The following is a 21,675-nucleotide window of genomic DNA, read 5'->3' as shown; positions in this document are numbered from 1 at the left end:
TTTATTTTTTTTAATTTCGTGTTTAACTGTGTTGAAAGACTGTTTGGCAAACATTAGTGCAGTGCAGTTGAAATATTTTAGACGCATTGGAGCTATAAAAGTGATTGGAACCATGAAGCTCCTCCAGTGAAAATTTTTTCTTCCCACCGGACCCTCATTTTCCAAAGATACCTCGGCTCTTCCATTTTTGTTTTCTTTTTACCCTTGAAACTATTATACACGGATGAAAATGTTCTTGTCACATAGCTTTTTCTTTTCCTTTCTTTTTATTTAAAATTTTTTAAATTTAATAGAAGTCAATAAAATTTTATAATTTATAATAAATTAATTAATAACTAAATAACTTAATTATTATTTATATATTTAAGTTTTAGTTAATTATTTATTTTAGCCAGTAAATTTATTTGGTTGTTTATTTTTTAATAAAAAATAATTAAATAATCCTAAATCCAAAAATTTTAATAATTGATTACTTTCATAAATGTCAAATATACTAAAATTTTCATTATATACAAACTCTAATCTCTTTATTATTTGATATAATGTAATTATAATAATTTTTAACTATTTATTAATTTCAAAAACAAAAAAGTACACTATAAATTTTATTATATATAAATTTTTATTTGATATCTTTAATAATTGTTTTCTTTTTTCACTATATTTCAGTTCACGGTTATAGTTACATTTATATCTAAATACATTTTTTTACTATTGATTTTAATCTTATCTTTATAGTAATCAATTTTATTGCTATAAAAACTAATACTACTTTTATTATTGTTTTCAATCTCGAAACCAACCCTATCACTCATCCAAATGGATCTTAAAACAAACAAAGATAAAAAATGCAGGGGTGAGATAAAAAGGTTATCATCACACAAACTCGCAAAGAAGATGAATATTATCCCTCTACTTCTAGAAGAAATAGGTTAGGTTTTGGATGATAAATCAATATTCCATGTCTAGCAAAAAGGAAGAAGAAGCCAAGATCGAGGAGGCATTCTTGTTCCAGTAAAAACGTTTCAAATTTTAGTTCAATGATTCCATGTAGGGTGGCAGTAGAATGCGACATTCACTTTTAAAAAAATGCTAATGTTATATGTAGATTTCAAATTTTATGTAAAAAAAATTTTAAAAAGAATAAAATATTTGGAACCTGGATGTCTAGTCCTCGTTATACTCATATCGCATCTCATTTTTTCTTTGCACTTTCCAACCACCAAATTTAGGTGAAAAAAAAAAAGAAAAAAGCGAGGATCCTTATCAGAATTTGATTCATTCAGACATTAAACGATCACTTCTCTTGGAGATGATCAAAGAATATGTTCATGTAAAATTCAAGGCTCACCATTGATTTGGTGGGTTGGGGGTCGTTGCCCTGTTTGTCGACAAGGACTCGGCTCTTGGGCCACTTATTCATGTCTATCTTACCATTTGTCTAACAGGCAAGATCCATCATAACTATCATAGAACTTTTCATTGAATTGGTGGAATATATTTGGTGGAGATTTTTTGGTTTTCTGAAGATCCAAAACCTAGTTTATAAGTTGGACCTCTCTTTTTACTTTTTCGTGTGAATAAATTCCCCTAATAAAACAAAAACATGCACAGTGCTGAGATGATCAATACATGAGAAAAAATTATAAAAAAAAAAAAGAAGACAAGAGGGCCTAATCAGACAGCAATATCGTCGACCAAGGAGCCAATGCTAATTGCTAAGATTAAAGTTTGTTGAATCTTATGGATTACTATTAGGAAGAATAATTCTCCATTTTACTCCCTCTTTTATCTGTCACTGTCATTGAACCTTTGCAATTTGCATACGGTTAGAGTGAAATTAACATGAGAATGGAATTCTAGGCATGTTACACCCATTTACCTGATCAAAGTTTGATCAACACGATCAAATTCCTAAGTCATCAAAGCAATCCTTGCCTAAATTACCACTTCATCATTATTCAAAGAAACGACTTGCCTCTCACCAAGAGAAATACTTGCCCAATGTCTCAACATCAAGGCATAATATTATAACTGAACATTTGATCCCTCAATTTACTTGAAATTATTAAATGTAGCACTTACTTGTTTAAGATCATTAAATCCGACTCGTAATCATTCACATGAATCTTTTTCGAGTTTTATGTATATTTTTCTTCAACTGTCAATTATTTCAATCAGATCACCGTTTCTTATATTATATATAAGATAAAAATGAGTCATAGGTATGTAGGACAATATAGATACTTCACACTTAATAATTTTTCTCCATTGTAACTTTTTACACATAGTTCATCTCCTTTCATACCATTCTTCATACATCTCACTTACTTGCGTGTTGGACCATGTCTCGGAAAAATAACTTTAATATCCCTTAATTGTGCTTTCTGACTGCAAGTTCAAACCATACAAGATACAACCCTCAACAACCTTATACCAACTCTCTCTAACTAAGATATCAAAAATACCATCAACAATAGATAACCAAACAACCAAATTAGTGATTACGACTCATTGACATCAAGCAATTTTGCATCTCAAAAGAGTAAAAATAATAGTATAACAAATTTATTAATTGCCTGTAAATTTCCAAAGTAGCAATGGAAATTGCTCCGCGCCCATTGTTCGAGGAAATGGATGGCCCTTATCTTGACTTTGAAGCAAAGGAAACCAGGTTTTCTGAAGATATTGAGATCCAAATCAGCAAACCTGATCTTTTTGACTCTATATTTATCTCAGCAAATTAACGATTCCTCTCTAGTCATAGCTTGTCTCCTCCAGTATTATAGGCAGTTTCAGTAAACATATACTACAGCTTATTAAAGTCTTTATATAGTCAAAGACTTTCAAGGCTTGGATGTCAGTATCCAACTCACGTTTTGCAACTTGATTTGATTCATAACAACTTGAAGTAAATTGAAATTTTGCAACTGTGATTCACATAATTGCATAAAAGGTACTTGCACTATGTGTGGTAATCACACAAACATGCAAGGCAAAAAGAGGTGAAAATGAAGGAAAAAGTAATCGGCTAATGCTCATCTTTTGACTTTGTTTTTTCTTCCATGGCTTGAAAAGTATGGAAGCCTTCTGAGTCTCTATCACCTATCCATTGTTAGCTGATCTCTGAAACATGAGAAAGTGTTGATGCAATATTATAGCAGTTGAAAAGTCATGTTCCTTTTTTAAAGGGTCTGAAAAGCCATGTACTTTTTCAACTTTGGTGAAATCAAATATCTCATGTATGAAGAAAATATTTTAAATTTTAAATTTTTTTAGTTATTAATTTTAATAAAATTAAAGGATGAAATTAAATTTTTTTTTATGTTTTAAATTTATTAAAAAATAATTAAAAATATAAAACTCAAATATTTTATACTGATGTAAGTCGATACTTTTATATATAACATATATATTCTCAAAGTAATATCATGTAGCTCATAGTTCAAGACAAAAAATTAACGCAAAAAAATAAATAAATAAAGGAAAAAATCTTAATGGTGAATGGTAGGTGATACAATCGATCTGATTTCCAGCACTAAACGCATTTCCAACGATCATATTCTTACCATGACCCACTGGCCTGTGTTCACAGCAATACCGGTTCCAAGTTGAATTAAACACTACGGATATCAGCCAAAATTTTTATCAGAAATTTCTACAGACTTTAGTTATACCCCTTTTATGTATATGCCATTTATTTGACATTAATAATATTAATAAGGGCGTAAATGGATTGTTATTAATGCAAATACTGTTGGAATTGACCAAAATTTCACCTAGCCACTAATATGAAATTAATCGACATTAAAATAAATCTAAACGTAAGTGAGAGTTCAAACCTGCTTAACTGAGGTTTACAAAATGATTGTTGCGTTTTTGTGCTTCCTGATATCTCATTCGAACGTTTGAATGGAGATTTACACACAAAAAAAAAGAGAAAATTGCTATTTATAGAAGATGAGAGTAGATATCTTTTTAAATATGTTAGTCAAAATTAACCTATTTTATTATATGTGCAAATACAGAATTATATTTAAATCACACTTAACGATTATGATCATACTACTAATTTGATTATATTACAATATAATATCACAATAATTATTCGTTAATTAATATTAATTAATATAATTTGATATGTAATGACTTTATTAGTCCACTAATGTGAAATAAATGTAAGAAATACCAACATCTATGTTGAAAATAATATTATTAGAGACAAAATTCAGATATATTAATTATAATCAAATTATATTTGGGATGTTCTTACTATGAATTCATGGCCATGCCTCAGTAGTGATAAATACATCCCTATTAGCATAAATGAGTTGCACCATTATAAGAAAGCATATCTGCCATTCAGCATTTAAAAACTTTTAATCTTTTATTGTGCTTATGTAGTAAAGATAGATTTTGGGCTTTAACTTCTTTGGGGTTGCTCCAATTATCAAAGCAGTATGGCTGCCAAATGGCTGCACATGTCTGATCCCTGATACTATTTCAAACCCATATCGATTATGGATAAGCTAGTAAATTCAGAGAAAAAAAGCAGCGAACATCATTAGCTATATTATCTGCGAAAAACCATGAAGATAAAATTCACCGTCTGAAGTCTATCGCTGGGGTTTTGAGAATCTTGAATGCAGTGCCAACACCGCATCCCTCAAACAACCCCACCTCAATCAAAAAGAGAGAGTGAGAGAAAGAGAGAGAGAGAGAGAGGGTTTTATCTTTGATTCTTTGCCTCCGTCAGGGCACTTTTTCCAAGCGTTTTATTGCAAATTTTACGACCCACTATATGTCATGCAAGTGACCAACCAGTTGTAGATACTTGCCAAACCTAAGCTCACATCACACGAGACAGCCCCACACCGTATTGGACACCCTCCCAGCTCTCACTCATTCCTCTTTGTATATATATGTGTGCAAACTCATAGACGTCTCATCCATTTCCGTTCTCTGTTGAAAATCTCCATAAAAACGATCCCTTTTGCACTCTCTCGACCCTTTTTCTTCCCCTTTTTCTTACTGTCTCATTAATTCCTCTACAGCTAGCTCTAGTCACAGCCGTAGCCATGGTCGCTCACCTAGTCAACACTATCCGAAATGTAGTTGGGATCACAGGTACGTTAGTTTAACGTAGAATTTATGATACGGTTGTTTCCTTAAACCTGCCTCTAATTTTTTTTTTTAAAGAAAAAGGGATTTTATCATAATCAGACTTAAGTAATATATATACTTGCTTTCCATCTATTGAAGACTAAACTAATGTTGGTTTCTTCTGCTTCTTTCCAGGGAATGTTATCTCACTCTTCCTGTTCTTGTCTCCAGTGTAAGTTAGCCTTTAGCTTAATCTTTTCAAAGCACTATGATTTTTTCCTTTTGGGCTTTTCACCCCAGAAAGTGAAGAGCAAACATCCCATGTCAGTGGAAACCGAGAAGACATTATCGCCCATATGGGTGACCAATTTTTCAATAAGGTGAAGGGCATTATTGTCTTCTTCCTGCCCAGGGTGCTATTATTAAAGGCAATAATCAAACCTGCCATAAGTTTTGTTAGTTACAATGGATTCGTTGGGTTTTCCTTTTGCAATCAAAGCTTAATTAATGTGTTTTAATTCATTCCATTATTTTAATCCTTTTTTGGTTAATGGCACTTATTTTCCAGGCCAACTTTTGTTAGAATTTGGAAGAAAGCGTCAGTGGAACAGTTCTCCCCAGTCCCATACCTAGCAACCTTAATCAATTGCATGCTTTGGGTTATTTACGGGCTGCCTATGGTGCACCCTAACAGCACCCTGGTTATAACCATCAATGGCACAGGGACAGCCATTGAGGTCGTGTACCTAACTCTCTTCCTGATATTTTCTCATGACAAGAAAAAAAGACTCAAAGTGCTGTTAATCTTGCTGGTTGAGCTAATTTTCATTGCCGTTGTCACCACTCTGGTTCTTACCATAGTTCACACCACTGAACGCCGGTCCATGGTCGTTGGAATTTTAGCAATTTTGTTCAATATCATGATGTATGCTGCGCCTTTATCCGTCATGGTTAGTATCATGGAATCTCGCTGCCCCTAAAACAGAAAAGCATAACTGTAAATATCCTTTTAATTACCCACTAAAAGAAATGCATGCCTTTGTTGATGTTAGGTGGACGACAGTTAGTAATTATAAATTACTAGTAGAATTTTGCTACTTAATTACCATATTAAGAGTAAAGCTTGTTAAAGAACGCTGTTGGATTGAGGAAGAGGTGGTCTAATTTATATATGATGATGGTGCAGAAACTGGTGATCTCGACGAAAAGTGTGGAGTATATGCCATTTTTCCTCTCCCTGGCTTCCTTTGCCAATAGTGTTGCTTGGGTGACTTATGCTTTACTCCCTTTTGACCCTTTCATTGCTGTAAGTTACACATTCAGTTTTTATCTTTTTCTCTATTTTGACTACTTCATCTCAACTAACTGAACAAAATATATATATATAGAAGAGGTGTCATTATTGAATAAAAAAGTTAATTGTATCCTCATCCATTTAAAAAAGTATACTATCTCTATTAATGTAAAAGAACCTTTAAGCTTTTCTCTATTAGCAGGCATCTTAAGCTTGATTTTCCTCTCGAAGGAAACTAACCATTTGGTGATATTACCATGTATAATGAGATATTTTCATGCACCATTTGGTAAATAGACAATCTTGATTAATGAGAACGATTTTCTAACTCCATATTTTAGTATTAGTTGATACATGTAGGCCCTGTTATGTTGTATAATTCAAATAATTGGCATCTATACTTTTATGCAAACAGAGCAAAAAAGTGAGAACTGGCAGATGGGAGGTTGGTATTTTGTGTTCCTTTGGTAGGTTAGGCACCTTTCATTTCATGTGCCTCTTCTAACAAGAAAGGAAAGGAAATAAGGACTTTTCAAAAGGAAGAAAATTGGCTGACAAATACAAGACTATGTGGGTTACATTAAATCAAAATTTTGTCTTTCTTTTCTCCTCAATCAATTTGTCAAGTTCAAATTACAATCCCGTTGAAAGCTGAATATGGGTTATGAGATGTGACAGGGATTTGACAAATTACTAAAATGGGCTATGGGTTTCATTTTCCAGATTCCAAATGGACTGGGCACATTGTTTAGTTTGGCCCAGCTGTTGCTGTACGCCACATATTACAAGTCCACAAAGAGAATAATAGCAGCAAGAAAAGAGGCCAAGATCGAGATGCATCTGTCGGAGGTGGTCGTCAATGGAAATGATGGTCCCAAGAAGACCGCCAGAGCATCTTAAGAGACCCGTCCTTCTGCATCTGCAATATAACCATATCCACCCAATTATATATATAAAGAGAGATTATTTTTGTTATGAACATCACCATATACATGGTGCTATATCCAGCAGCTTGTCACCAAATCATTTTCCGTTCAAGTCATGTGTCACTATTTTTGCCTCTTTTTTTCTTTTGTTAATGTATCGTCTATGTCGTTTTAGTTTCATGAAAATTATTATTATGTGGCCCAACTTACATATGTAACCCTAGGGTTTTCTCCTATCCCATAATAAGAGGTAGCTTCAAATTTCATATTGAGCAGATTTTTCTTTCTTTTAAGGATTGCATGTAGTGAAAAGTTACAAGGTTGAGATCCACTTGGAAGAATCAGGCAAAAAAAAAAAAAGAAATCTCATTGTCAGATCCAATCAACCTCTCCAACAAGGTTGAGGCTGCTTTCTGTCTTGAATCGTCAAATTTGCTTTGCATTTTTTCCTCCATAGTGGAATCTAATTGTTTAATCCTAATTTAAGATCCAAGCAACACAAATCAGTGGTTTGAAAACGAATTATGACCTTAAGTGGCCAGATATAACGCGAGCATTGCCAAATCTAGCAACAAGATTGTCAGATGTAGTTTTTGGAGGAAGAAACAAAAAAAAGTTGATATTGATATAAAATCACTCTTTTATACATATTTCAATATTGAAATAGTTAATTAAATATACTTAATGTTATTCAGCTACCTTTACATTTCTAAAAGTATAGAGTTAATATAGAAGTAATTAATTGAAGAGTGGTTAAAATTTAAAAAAAAAATCACTTTAACTTTTATTTGATCTAAATAAGTTTTTAACATAAATTAATATTTTATTTGAAATAAAAATTTATTTTGATACAAATTAAATAATAAAATTTATTTGAATACAATAAAAATATAAAAATTAAAGTAGTTAACTTTAAGGAATTTTTTAATATTTTAATTTTGAAGAGTTGTTAATATTTTAAAGTTAATTTTATTGACAAGTATTTATTAATTATGTTAATTTCTTAATCAAGTCAACATCAATATATATATTTTTTAATATCATTTTCCTTATAGGAAATGTGATTATTTTAAGTTTTACTAAACAAGAATACTAAATCTTTCTAAATATTAAATTTAACAAGATTCAATATAATTTTTTTAATTATGATTAAAGATGGAACTTGAAATCTCCTAAATAAAACTTAGAACTCTAGTTAAAAAAGAGGGATTTATTGGCAAAGATATAGTCTTGACACAGTCTTATACGTCCGACCAAAAGATGTTTACTTTTTCAGGCCTGATATTCAGACAGTCTTTTTTTTTTTTTTATTTCGTAATTGGTCCAAAGATTTAATTAGCAACAACATATACGCCGCCGTTTCAGTACTCTAACCAGAAAATCTCCCAGACTATCCCCCACAATCGACAAATTAACCTATACGCAGACACTCCATCTGGAAAGGAAGAGCACTACAGCAAGGGCTTTTATGTAATTTCATGCTATCTTTACCGGCCCTTTCCCAACATTTTGAGAAAACAAAATTGCCTTTTCCAAGTCGGTCGTCCAATTAAAAATCCCCACTTTCCTTACTCTTCCAGGTGATCCTTCTTCTTGCCCTTTAGCATCTGCAAGAATCAGCCAAAAAAAAATTTTTTATTTTATTTTTTCTTTCAATTTCAGCGTTATTTCTGCTTTTTTTTTTTTTAATTTAATTGGAGCAACCCTAGTTTCCCCGACTTGGAAGGTAATAAAACGGTGGTTTTTATTTTTTTATTTTTTCCTAATTACCGTATTTTTATTCGGATATATTTGTTTACAAAGATCGAATTTTTCGTTATTAGACTAATCAAAAAGTTCAACCTTGGGGAAAGCTGATTTCCAAAACGGAGACTTTGGATTGAACTCGTGTCATGCAATTCCTGAAACGACGCCGTCTTCGCTCTTAGTCAACAAATTTTGCGGTATTTTTTCCCCCTCAGATTTCTTATTTGCTTGTTGATTTAATTGTGAAAGAAGGGATTTGTTTGTATGTTAGGTGAAGATAATTATGCGTTTGTTTTGCTTAGGTGATAATGCAGTCGCAAATTTCAAATTTTAGGAAACTACGAAGCTAATTATGTGATTTGAGTTGTAATCTCTCGTTGTTTTTAGGTGTTTTTTGTTCTCAATTAGTTGATTAAGTTTGTTAATCTTGACTGAACTTATTCAGCTTTGTTTGATGTTTAAAGAAACTTGTTTGATAATAGGATGAGGCTGATATCTGGCCTGTTTATTTATTTATTTATTTTTTTGAGAAATCTCCAATTATGTTTAAAGATAAAAGTCAATCTTTGTAGAATTAGAGAAGTTAATTTGGTCATTGGAAGTAATGTGATTGGTAAGTTTCTCGACATTGTTGTGCTGCTATGAATTTCAGGGGATTACGTTTATGAGCTGCAATAACACATCATGACATTATGATCTTATCATCTTGATATGGTAAACTTTGTAGTTAGGTGCTGATAGTGCTTGTCGTAAAGCACTGACACTATGGGAGATGGCAATAACACCTCAGGCAGGGGCATGGCAGCCAACAACAGTACCTCATCTGGCAACAGTGAGAAGCCGGAGTGGCTGCAGCAGTACAATCTGCTTGGAAAGATTGGTGAAGGTACTTATGGTCTTGTGTTTCTTGCAAGAATCAAGTCTCCAACAAATCGTGGAAAATGCATTGCCATAAAGAAATTCAAGCAGTCCAAGGATGGGGATGGTGTCTCGCCCACTGCCATTCGTGAAATCATGTTGCTTCGGGAGATTTCACATGAGAATGTTGTGAAACTTGTGAATGTGCACATTAATCACGCAGATATGTCATTGTATCTGGCTTTTGATTATGCTGAATATGACCTCTATGAAATCATTAGGCACCACAGGGATAAGGTTAGCCATTCTATCAACCAGTACACCGTTAAATCATTGCTCTGGCAGCTGCTTAATGGACTGAACTATCTCCACAGCAACTGGATCATACATCGAGACCTAAAGCCATCAAACATATTGGTTATGGGTGAGGGTGATGAACAAGGAGTTGTAAAAATTGCTGATTTTGGACTTGCTAGGATTTATCAAGCTCCCTTGAAGCCATTATCTGAAAATGGTGTGGTCGTAACTATTTGGTATCGTGCCCCTGAGTTACTTCTTGGTGCGAAGCACTATACAAGCGCAGTTGATATGTGGGCTGTCGGATGCATTTTTGCTGAGCTTTTGACTTTGAAGCCACTTTTCCAAGGAGCAGAAGCCAAATCCACGCCAAATCCTTTTCAACTTGATCAGCTTGACAAAATATTTAGGATCTTAGGCCACCCCACCCTGGAAAAGTGGCCCACGCTTGCAAATCTTCCACATTGGCAATCAGATATGCAGCACATTCAAACCCACAAGTATGAAAATGCTGGGCTTCAAAGTTTTGTTCATCTGTCTCCCAAGAGTCCTGCATTTGACCTCTTATCTAAGATGCTTGAATATGATCCTCGAAAGCGTATAACAGCAGCGCAGGCCTTAGAGCATGAGTACTTCCGGATTGAACCCTTACCAGGTCGCAATGCAATTGTACCCAACCAACCTGTTGAGAAACTAGTCATTTATCCTAATCGTCCAGTGGACCAGAACACTGATTTTGAAGGGACAACTAGCATTCAACCATCACAACCCGTGTCATCTGGAAATGCAGTTGCTGGCAACATGGGAGGTGCTCACGCAGGGAGAAATGGATCTGTCAATCGGCCTATGCCACCTCCTTCCATGCAAAGAATGCCTCAGGCCATGATGCCGTATAATTTCCCGTCTCAGGCTGGAGTGGCCGGTGGAATGAATCCAGGAGGTATGCCAATGCAGCGGAACCTTGCTGCCCAAGCCCATCAGCAGCAACAGTTGAGAAGGAAAGATCCAGGAATGGGCATGACGGGATACCCTTCGCAACAAAAATCAAGACGCTTGTAAGAATTTAACGTCTAATCTGTTGATCAACTAAATGTAATTGAACACAATGTTGTATTCTTTCAATTTCAGTATAATATCAAACTTATTTCATGGAATTTATAACCCATCGACTTACGAGATCTATAAATTTATTAATGTGAGCTCTTTGCCTGTTCTTGATGAACATTTGCTATGCAGCAAGTATTTATATGTTGCCCTCTTTTGATTGAGGAATCTTGAATTTAATTCTTTGAAAGTTATCGAAGATTAGGTGCACGGTGAGTCTTTCGATCCATCAGAGGCCTCCAAAACTAAAACGTTACAGTCCTCAAACCATTTGACATTTTGTTGTTACGCGGGAAAACATCTTTAGTTGAGGTTCTTTTTACGAGGTTTCAATGAAGTAGGGTTAGAAGAATCATGAATGGAGTTTCTGTTCCAGTGTTGGTAATCCTTGACCTTCAAGACGTTAATGGATAAAAAACAGACTTATGAGAACCATACTAGAAGTTCGATTAAAAAACTAGTTATTGGCTTATAGCCCTAAGAGGCCAAGGGCCTCGCTATTTCTAAGTTGGGTTCGCCACCCTCTGAGTACATCGGTACCGATGAATGCTTCAGGATCATTATGCTAGATTTAGATAGAAATTGTCATACGTTAAGAATGAATGACTCGAAAAAATTTCAATTAAGCCTTCTTTCTTTTTTTTTTTTTTTTTTTTGTTAGCAAAGATGAGAAGTGGGATCTTACAGCTCAAAAAAGAAAAAGTTTCTTACAACTTGAGAAAGTTCTTGGAGCCAAAATCTGCACATTCAGTCGCCTAGAATCCTAGGACTATAAGAATTACACTCTAAATTTATCTACAACCTAGTCATAACTCTCCAGTGCTCTCACATGAACTTCCCAGATTGGCCATCGCGTCATGAACAGACAATCTAATGATATTGCTGCCCGATGATCTTGAAACATCAACACACTCCTGAAGATCGGCATCACAAGCTATCAAAACCCATTCATTATCGTCATCCAAATATTTGATATCGAAAGTACCCACCTCCAGCTTCAGCCTCTTGGCCACTTCCTCCTTTAGTTCCAGTATACCAGAACTTAAGGAGATCCGAAATCTAATTATATCTTCTCTATAAGTAGCCTTAATGGTCGCACTCTTCATTTCCTGCCTAGCTGTTACAAAGGGGGTTGTCTGAGTAAAAGTAGCCATAGCTTGCTTGAGAGCCAGACCAGAACAGGGAGCAGGCGTCCAACTAGATTCTGGAAATCTCTCATCAACACCAACTTCTGCTGTTGAAGGACATAGGTTTCTCAAGTCTTTTGAACTTCCAGCATCCTCCACTAGCATACCTCCAAATGGCTCTTCAGGTTCTGTTGTCACAAGGGCTTCAGGCATTGACGATGTTGCCGATATATTCAGTTCCCCTAAAGGTTGGAAGGTCAATTCAGGAAAGCCGCATTGCTCATGGATGGAACCACGTGGATACTTAGTAGCAGCACTTTCAATTGCAGGGCTACCTTGGCATGAACCATGAGAAGTAGGAGTCCCAGCACTCTCTTCTCTTGAGCCACTCCCTGTTTTGGATCTGTTTGCCGCTTTCTCCAGGTCTGGTAAAAACCCATTCTGCAGAGGGAAAAGTTCTTCTTGGCTCAATGTCCTTCGTCCCAGCAACCGATCTTCCACCAAAGCTTCTTCATTACTTCCTGGTGTCCTACATGTGGGCGAATCAATTTTTTCACCATGAGGTTTGGAAGGTTTGGAGTTTGGTGAGTTTTGTTGATTGGAGCCATTCAAACTATTTGGCCATGAAATGGAACCAACTGCAGCTGGGATTGGACTTGTGGCAAGTGAAGTTAAACCAAATGCTCCATCAGCACCTTGGACAGATTCAATAACACGTTTTAGCTTGGTGAGGGAACGGTTGACTTTGTTAATCTTACGAGATGGCCACCGGGAGATCCCATGCTGCCTGCAGATGCGCTTCATTGTTGTAGGACAAACTGTAAAGCAAGAATCTCCCTGAGCATAGGCCATTTCAATATGTATAGAAAAATATATTCCAGTTTATGTACATATAAATCAGCATCTTTTAAGTAATACTGTTCAGAGGCAAAGAAGTTTTTTCAAATAGAGCATATGCATACCACCAAGGCTCTTTGCAGCATCTTTGAGACTCCCTGCAAAATACTGTTGGAGCACCTCCAGACTAATTGATTTCTCAGCTTTCCCACGTTTTCTCCCTGATTTTTTTAATTCTTTATTCTGTGGAAGACAAACAGGATTTTGGCATCCACTAGCAAAGACATTGCCTCCATCACTTGCAGGGTCAAAATTCACAGTTAATTGCTGTTTTGATGAATATAATTGCAGTTCTCCTCTGTTTGGTGAGGTGTAAGTCCCAGGTGGTGACTTCACAGATGGAGGAATTGGAATAGATTCAAGTCTTGAATCAAGCCTTTCATCTGAAGAAGCTTCAATGATTTCAATAGATCCTTCATCCTCTGCAAGTTCAGCTCCAGAAGCAACCTTAAGACATTGGAAATGCCGCTTCATTGTTGCCAGTATGGAGCCCAATAAATTCTGTTGTTCATTTCTGTCAGCAATAGCAGGAGACAAAAAAAATTCGAGAACATAATCATCATCTCCAGTATAAGTACTCCGTAAGCAGATTGCAAAACAACTGGTTAATCCAAACATGCGTGCATAGTGTACTAAGGGGTACTCAGTTTTGCAGAATTGGGTAATATCTGCACAAAAGCATGAGTTGTGGGATAAAAATGCCCTCCCAACAACCCCCTGACCCTTTTGTAGGTGATGCTCAAGACAAGCCTCCCGGAAACCCCACATGTGAGCATCTACAACATAGAATGCCACATCAGTTGTTGACATGCAGACTTGTCCCATGCAGCTACCATCAAAGCTTGTACAACTTTTCTTTAGACCACCACCATAGGCCAAAACACTGCGATGCCTGCAAGCGACCCAGGTCTGAGCCAAAGGTAGTTTATAAGTTTCACAGATTACTGACAAAATCTCCAAAATTTCAGCCAGGGCATTTTGGCGACTTTTATTGCAAATCTGTTATAAAAGCTTTAGTTTGTTAGAAGAGAGAGAAGAAATGAAAGAACAGAAAACATTTTTTTTACAGTGTCCAAAAAGAATAACATACTTGACAAAAAAATTGAAGCTCACCTGGGTGCTTGGATGATCCAATATTTCTGAACTTTTCAGATTCACTGCCTGCATAAGAACTGAAATCAAGTGACTGAGGAATCTTACAGCAGTTTAAAACTAGAAATATTTGCTAAGAATCAATGCTTAAGAATGCAAGAAAAAAAGGTTCCCCAAAAAAGTTCTCAGGGAATGGATTGGTGATTTCGCACCAATCAAATAAGATAATAATATAAGGCTAGGATGTATGGGAAAGGAAGAAACCCAACCTCAAGTGCTTTGCATACTTTATCAACCTCAGGTGCATAGTTAATCTTCTGTGAAGTCATAATGAGTTCAAGTACACCAACACAGGACTGTCTAGAAGGTTCAAAGACTGGCAACGCCAAGGTTCCCTGAACATTGTAATGCAGAGCATGATCAAGCCGTGAATACTCTCTGATGGAATAATACTGTACATTTGGAGTCCATTCTGGTAATTTTTTCCAGAAAACACGGCCAGGAAGCCCTAGCTGTTCATCACTCTCTCCATCCACAGAAAACATGTACATCAAAGAAACCATCCTATACTGATGTAGTCCATTGCTATGCGAATCAAGGACAAAGGGTTGCCCCGAAGTTGTTAGCATATACCGACCCCCACATTTTACGGGTGCCCAAACCTGAGCTAGAACATGTTGTTCAGTTGATTCTTTGAAGTAACGCAGTGCCTGAGTCATCCTCTGTTTAATTACGCAGTAACTATCTGGGTCCTCAAGGGGCAGCAGTTCCAAAAATGGAGAAGGCAGTCCTCTATTATCACCGTCCTCCTTTGGATTTTCATTTACTGGATTGGAAGTACCTGCATTTACTACAATTTAAAATACAAATCAAGTCAGTTAAACAACAGATGCTCTACCCAATTACATAGATACAGTTTCTAGTATGAAGATATAGACTAAGAGCAGAAAATTGTAAAAATTCAGGTGCTCCAAACCAACCAACTAGAACATAAATAAAACACCCAAAAGCAAACAGCTAATTCAACTCAGAAAAACTAGATATAAAAAAGCAACCCAAAAGAAAAAAAAAAGCATATAAACAAATTCAACATAAAGGAAGAAATCATTTGCAAATTTATCAAGTTAAAAAATAGGTAACACGAGAAAAAAGGATTGTAACCGGCGGGGGCCAGAGGCAAGCCGGCATAAGCGGCGGCAGACCCAAGCTTATCTTCATCAGGGAAAGCCCAAAGAGGAGAACAAGGCTGCTCAGCAGAAGAAGATATGAAAAAAGAAGAGGTGCGGTTGGAAGGGAAAGTCAACTGTTCCAACGTCCAGGAACTCTCGAGATCGAGATCATACAAATCCACAATCTCTTGGTTTTGTTGCGGCTGCTGTTGTTGTCTTGGCGGGAAAGGACATACGTTGTCTTCCCCTGGCTCGCACATTTCCTGGGAAAGAAAAAGGAACGCAAATATGTTCCTTTAAAATTCTCTTATTTCCTGTGCAGGAGGAAAGTTGTTTTCCTCTCTGTGCTGTCTGCTGGGGTGAAAAAGATAAGAAGGAATAACCTAAACAAAGAAAGAAACATAAAATAGAATAATGAGACGGTCATTGCAACAATTGCATGGCGATTCCATTTTTCTCTCCTTTTTTTCCATAGTGTTAATTGATATAATCCAACAATTGGGTTGGGTTGTGGTCTAGTTGCTACAATTTGGATTAAAATATTGGGAGGGGATGATTCTGTGGTGCTCCCTTCCATTACCACCACCCCTCATTCTCCTTTGTCTCCTTTACTTTTCTCTTTATAAAATTATTTTAATTTTACATAAACCATTCTAAATGTGAATTTAATATTTAATTTAATTAATTTATATAAATTATTTTTAAAAATTAAATTTAAATCTCAATATTTATAATTTTTTTTATATTTCAATTTTAACTTTTATATAAAAAAAATCATACTAAGTGTGTGTGATTTCTATTGAAAAGAACATGTGCGCTATTTATCATGTGAATTTATGTTGGAAAGAAAAAACCACTTGATTCAATTAAATTTACGTGATTGAAAGTAACAAAATAAAAGGAAGCATTTAATGTAATTGATGTTCATCTTACCCATTTATTAAAATGTTGATAATTTTAAAGTAAATCAAAATTGAATATAAAGCAATTAAAAATTAACTGAAAGCAAAATATAAATTCATAAATAGTAATATTTTTATATAAATCATATAATACTTAAATTTTAGTCTGAATTATCTTGAAACGCGAAGTAACGTAGCAAAATATTTAACTCAATAATAAATATAAATAAATTTTTTAATAACATATATTTAAATCTTTCTCCGAGACAGCTATATAAATTTTATGAAATTTATTAAAAATATGGTTTCTTATCAATTAAAAAGAAAAGGTAATTGAACAAGTTGGACAGTGCTGATGTGCTTAATGATGAAAGGGAAAATGGGAGGAAACTTCATGATGCATAATGGTCTCTCCTCATCCAATTACAATGTATAAAATTTCTTACATTGTACATCTTTACTATAATTGGAAACTTTCATGCAAAAGGATACAAAGATTTCTTAATATATCCATCAGCCTTTCATCTCTTCTTGGAAAGTTTTCGTCCCATACCAAATGGAGACTCGCCCCCTCACGCGCTTAAACAAAGTGTTTAACACCCGGCCTTGAAATAAAAATAGAAAAGAAATTAAAGTAGGTTTAATGCGGCATTTCACAAATTAACAATTGACCAAATGTTAATCTTCTTCTAAACGTTGATTGACTGAGTCCATTGAAATAATCTTACATCATTGATTGTGTTTTATATAGCACTAATGACGAATCCATGAAAAAAGGTACGTTAATAATTGAGGAAATGTTTTAATTAGTTCCTTAAACAAACGCAATTAGGAAAAGTTATTTGCTTTAACATGATGATTACCATTAAGTTTTTTCCTAAATTTAGCTGTCATTATCACTTAATCCTTGTTTAATTAAGATAGTGAGCGAAGCACCGGGCATTGAAAGGACAAAGTTACCCCTAACAACATTTCTATCATTTGAAAGAAAGTTGGAAAAGTTGTTGGTCAAAGTGGTGGAATATTGGAGAAAGGGAGGCCTTAATCATGCAATGTAATTAAATTTTACAGATTAAAAAAAAAAAAAAAAACTAGACCTGTGGATGTTGATGTTGAAGACAGTAGAATTGTATGCGTTTAAAATAGCTTTAGATTAGAGTTGTTTATTTGGATGGGATCGATGGAAACGATTTTAAATAGATACAATGTGGCCTTTGCCAGACATCAATCATTAATCTTATCAAACCCTAACTTTGGAAGTTTAAGAGCCTTTAATTTCTTGGTTGGAAATTGGAATCTAATTAAGGGGATAAGTATTATAAATGTTTTTTAAAATAATCGTAATATGAAATAAGATTCTATTTTTCTTTGCAAATAAAGAGCATATGCCAATTTCACAAGATCGATTGTAAAGTTTTTAAACTTTATTAGCATGTTTTTTTTTTTAAGTTTATGTTTAATATATTATTAATATATAAATTTTATATACGATTAATAAATTAAATAATATCATTTTATTAATAAATAAATATTAATTTTTAAAATAAATATATAAAAATTAATATTTTTTAAAAATTTATTCATTAATGAAATAGTATTATCTAATTTACTTTATTAATAAAATATCGTCATTTAATTTATTGATAATATATAATATATATATATATATATTAATAGAGAATCAAATATAAATTTGTTTTACTATATAATTCAAATTACTCTGTCTTTTTTTTTCCTTTAATTTTATAACACAGGGTACAAATAATGGACTAAAAGAAAAGAATAAGAATTGTAATGTGAGGAGAATTATATATATGGCATTGGGCAGCAAAGAACAGTTGGACTACAAAAATAATTGAATTTCTATGTGCATACATTTGATTTTGATGCAACACTATCATTTTATGGTCAAGTGGCAGTGTGGGGCTTTTCTTTCGTTTGGATTTTCCTAAAGCTAATTATTATGGAGTTGCTTGAGGCATCTCGAGATCGCACCTATAGTAGAAGGGTTGAATTTTTACTTGAATGTGGCCATTGGCCAATGTCTTCTCTCTCTTCTCCATCAACTTTCTTCCTCCACTGCTAGCTGTTTGTCCACGTCAAACAAACCCATCAAAATTACTAGTAAATCAACCCCCCCCCCCCCCCCCAAAAAAATAAAATAAAATAAAATAAAACGCCTACCGGTTTTCAACTTATAATTAACAAAATCCATTTTCACTTCGACTACTAACATAATTTTATCCAAGTTTTTTTTGCTTTTACCATAATGTTACGCATAATGTTTTTACCAAGCTATCCTAGGAGATAAAATCCTAAAATCACATAAGAGAAAAAGAGAATAATTAAGAACAAAAGTTGGAGTTATTCTAACATTATGCTCTGATGTTCAAATTAAAAATCGATCAAAAAAAAAAAAGCAAAAATTGATAAAAAAGTAAAGAAAATAAAATGAGAAAATAATATTTGAATGGTGCTATTTATACTTATAAGATGCAAAGTTTTGGGTAATCTATGTTGATCGAGATCAATTCTAATGTTAGGAATGATCTGATAGGTTTGAGCTAAGCTGGACGTTAATTTTCTATTCAAGGCATGACAAGTTAGCATTAAAGAGGGTTTAACTTGTAGATTGTTAGGGTAGCTGGGCTAATGTAGACTTATGAATTTAGATTTGTTTGACACGTCAATTCGATCCAAAAATCTAAAATGTTGCTAACTATTTGCTAACTTTTTGTAATGGAGAAAAATATCTATTTACCACATTCTCTTGATTTTTTCTTTTTCAAGACGAGTGTGACTTCTTCATATTCAGTAGAGGGAGACATATATTATTCAGAAGTCATAATACCTACGATTTTGATTAGAATTATATGAAATATACCAAATTTGTCTTTTTATATATCCGTACAGTAAAAAAAAATCAATATCCAATACAGTAAATACACCAATATATATTACATAGAACAAAACCAATAATATTATACAAGACGGAAGCCATACTGTGTTAATCATATTATAAAAGTTTCATGCAAAACAAATGAAAAAAATATAGATAACAACTATTTTTCATAAAACTAGTTGGCAAACCACATACTCCAGCCAAACAAAAAGAAAATAGCATTCATGCAATGCAGGGAGGGTGTGTGACATTGATGATAATGGTAAATGTATATATAAATAAATATTTAAATATATAGTAAGAAAGAAAAAAAATGACATATATAGACAAATAAATCAAATGCCACAACAAGGTAGAAGTTTGCACTTACCAACTTAAAACAATATGCAATGGCATTGAGTGGTTCATGGTCGACGTCGACCAAGGAGATCAAGAAATCAAAATGCCAAGTGAATAGGTTAATGGTTTAGGAGAATACACACATTTAAGCTTTTATTGTTCAACTGAATTAGTCATTTGGTTTTTTTAAAGTTCATGAATGAAAAATGAATCTTTTAGAACCTCTCAATTACGACATTTGTGTATAACAAATACTTTAATTAAGTTTTTTAAATACTTTTTTATTTTCCCAGTAATTAAGACGTTTATAACAATAAACATCATATTTGAACAAAATTCTCACCAATTACAACGTTCATTGCCTATAACGCTTTAATTGACCAAAGTAAATATGGCGCCTAAACCCAAAAACGTCTTAATTTATTTATTTTATAAATTATTCAAAAAAAATCAACTAAAAGCGTTTTATAATGAGAAATGCATTGATTTGTTTTATAAATTATAAAAAAAATCAATTAAAGCGTTAATAATAAGAAACACCTTAATTGATATTTTAAATATATATAAATGGTTTTAGATCAATTAAGGTGTTCATAATAGAAAACACCTTAATTGATTATGTTTTATAAATAAAAAAAAATCAATTAAAGCATTCACTTAACCAAACGCCTTAATTGATTATATATTCAAAACATTATGAAATGTATCAATTAAAGCGTTCAAAGTAACAAACATATTAATTAATCTTTTTTTTAAATAATATATACCCTTTCAATTAAGGTATTTTATTTTAACAAACACTGCATTTGATGATGTTATATAAATTATAAAACTAATAATTAAAGCAATCATATAAACTAAATGCCTTAATTGATAATGTTTTATAAATTAAAACAACCGATAATTTAAATATTTATTTTATTTTATAACTAAATGCATCATTTGTTGTTTGGATATTTATTATTAATAAAACAAAATGTAATGTTGTTATAAGCTTGTCAAGTAAATTATGATAATTATATAAAAATTAATAAACATGAATTCTTTTTAATCAAATGAGTGAATCTAGATATGAAATACCTTAAAAGTCTTATAAAATCTTGAATATCACACCTTTTTTCAAAATCCAAAAGCTTATGAACCAAATGGCCGTAAAAGAGAAATTGTTGATGGCAGGACGTTGGTTTATGTTTTATTCAGTCAATTAATATTCTTTTTTTTTCTTAAAATTTCATGAACAACCCATATAGTTTGAATGTAATATATTTGATTCCTCCGCCATTTAAATTTTCATTATTATTTGAGGGCCACAGCATTCCCTTTTAAATAAAAATACTTACAATTGATGCCCTCTTTTTTGGATTAATAATTCGTGTGATTCAAATACACAAAAAAAAATCCAAAATAAAATAATATAAAACTCAATAGAGAAGGCAAAAAAGAAAAAGAAAATTTATTATAAACAGTGAACATCAAAAACGAAGATCCGGTGACATACCTTTATTACTTAGCGCATTTGTAACTTTTATTAGTGATTAACAACGTCAAGAAAACATAACAGAATGAAAAAAACTTTCAAGTAAAACAAATATTAAGTCAACCCCCACTCTTTTTTTTTTAATTGGATAGCAGAAAGCGACCTCAGAAAAATGATATTGTATGCTGACAATGAGACAAAGACCAATTGTAGCAAGGTGAAGCATCACAGTTCATAATCTTGCTTGCTGGCGTTTGATCGAACGAAGCAAGTTGTCAACAAATATAAATTTTGACTCAAAAGTTAAAGAATTGAATCTAGAAATGTGAAATGAAATATTTGCAACAGAGATTTCCAGGAGTTCGGGGTCAACTTACAGCTTGAGATAAATGGATTTACAGTTACAACTAGCTTGATTTTAATGAGCTAAAGAATCAACGTT

The 21,675-nt window shown here is 33.3% G+C and overlaps 2 protein-coding genes and 1 pseudogene across 9 annotated transcripts; 2 read left to right on the top strand and 1 right to left on the bottom strand.

The window, feature by feature from the left end:
* Positions 1-4,941: 4,941 nt before the first annotated feature.
* On the top strand, positions 4,942-7,595 carry LOC111290758 (bidirectional sugar transporter SWEET7-like). Its single transcript, XM_022882221.2, has 5 exons — positions 4,942-5,127; positions 5,299-5,335; positions 5,672-6,053; positions 6,290-6,409; positions 7,121-7,595. The coding sequence occupies exons 1-5, from the start codon at positions 5,079-5,081 to the stop codon at positions 7,295-7,297; spliced, it is 765 nt and encodes a 254-aa protein (XP_022737956.1). The 5' UTR covers positions 4,942-5,078; the 3' UTR covers positions 7,298-7,595.
* Positions 7,596-8,535: 940 nt separating this feature from the next.
* On the top strand, positions 8,536-11,378 carry LOC111289512 (cyclin-dependent kinase E-1 pseudogene; annotated as a pseudogene). Of its 6 annotated transcripts, none has more exons than XR_016346257.1 (3): positions 8,536-8,903; positions 9,147-9,266; positions 9,801-11,378. The product of XR_016346257.1 is annotated as a cyclin-dependent kinase E-1 pseudogene, transcript variant X6 (transcript). The 6 variants fall into 6 exon arrangements; XR_016346255.1 differs by having other exon boundaries at positions 8,849-9,049; XR_016346252.1 differs by having other exon boundaries at positions 8,849-9,049; positions 9,797-11,378.
* A 631-nt stretch (positions 11,379-12,009) lies between these two features.
* Positions 12,010-16,126, bottom strand: NLP7 (NIN like protein 7). Of its 2 annotated transcripts, none has more exons than XM_022880622.2 (5): positions 15,606-16,126; positions 14,714-15,294; positions 14,466-14,513; positions 13,418-14,351; positions 12,010-13,273 (listed from the first exon to the last, which is right to left on the bottom strand). In XM_022880622.2, exons 1-5 carry the CDS (start codon positions 15,871-15,873, stop codon positions 12,135-12,137), a joined length of 2,970 nt encoding a protein of 989 aa, XP_022736357.1. In that variant the 5' UTR covers positions 15,874-16,126; the 3' UTR covers positions 12,010-12,134. The 2 variants fall into 2 exon arrangements, with proteins under 2 accessions (XP_022736357.1, XP_022736358.1); XM_022880623.2 differs by having other exon boundaries at positions 14,714-15,285; positions 15,606-16,038.
* Positions 16,127-21,675: the final 5,549 nt, after the last annotated feature.

Source organism: Durio zibethinus, chromosome 11 (genome assembly GCF_047325235.1).
Source record: "Durio zibethinus cultivar Kanyao isolate XHJ-2024 chromosome 11, ASM4732523v1, whole genome shotgun sequence".
Classification (NCBI taxonomy): domain Eukaryota; kingdom Viridiplantae; phylum Streptophyta; class Magnoliopsida; order Malvales; family Malvaceae; genus Durio; species Durio zibethinus.
Note: the sequence above shows the minus strand (reverse complement) of the source record. Positions and strands in the feature narration are given on the sequence as shown.

Excerpts from the sequence above, each read along its gene's own strand:
- NLP7 (XM_022880622.2), bottom strand. The coding sequence starts at position 15,873 with ATGTGCGAGCCAGGGGAAGACAACGTATGTCCTTTCCCGCCAAGACAA. Across the intron at positions 14,514-14,713 it reads AAGTATGCAAAGCACTTGAG|GCAGTGAATCTGAAAAGTTC; the intron begins GTTGGGTTTCTT and ends GTTCTTATGCAG. Across the intron at positions 13,274-13,417 it reads TGCTGCAAAGAGCCTTGGTG|TTTGTCCTACAACAATGAAG; the intron begins GTATGCATATGC and ends CTTGCTTTACAG.
- LOC111290758 (XM_022882221.2), top strand. The coding sequence starts at position 5,079 with ATGGTCGCTCACCTAGTCAACACTATCCGAAATGTAGTTGGGATCACA. Across the intron at positions 5,128-5,298 it reads AAATGTAGTTGGGATCACAG|GGAATGTTATCTCACTCTTC; the intron begins GTACGTTAGTTT and ends GCTTCTTTCCAG. Across the intron at positions 6,054-6,289 it reads CTGCGCCTTTATCCGTCATG|AAACTGGTGATCTCGACGAA; the intron begins GTTAGTATCATG and ends ATGATGGTGCAG.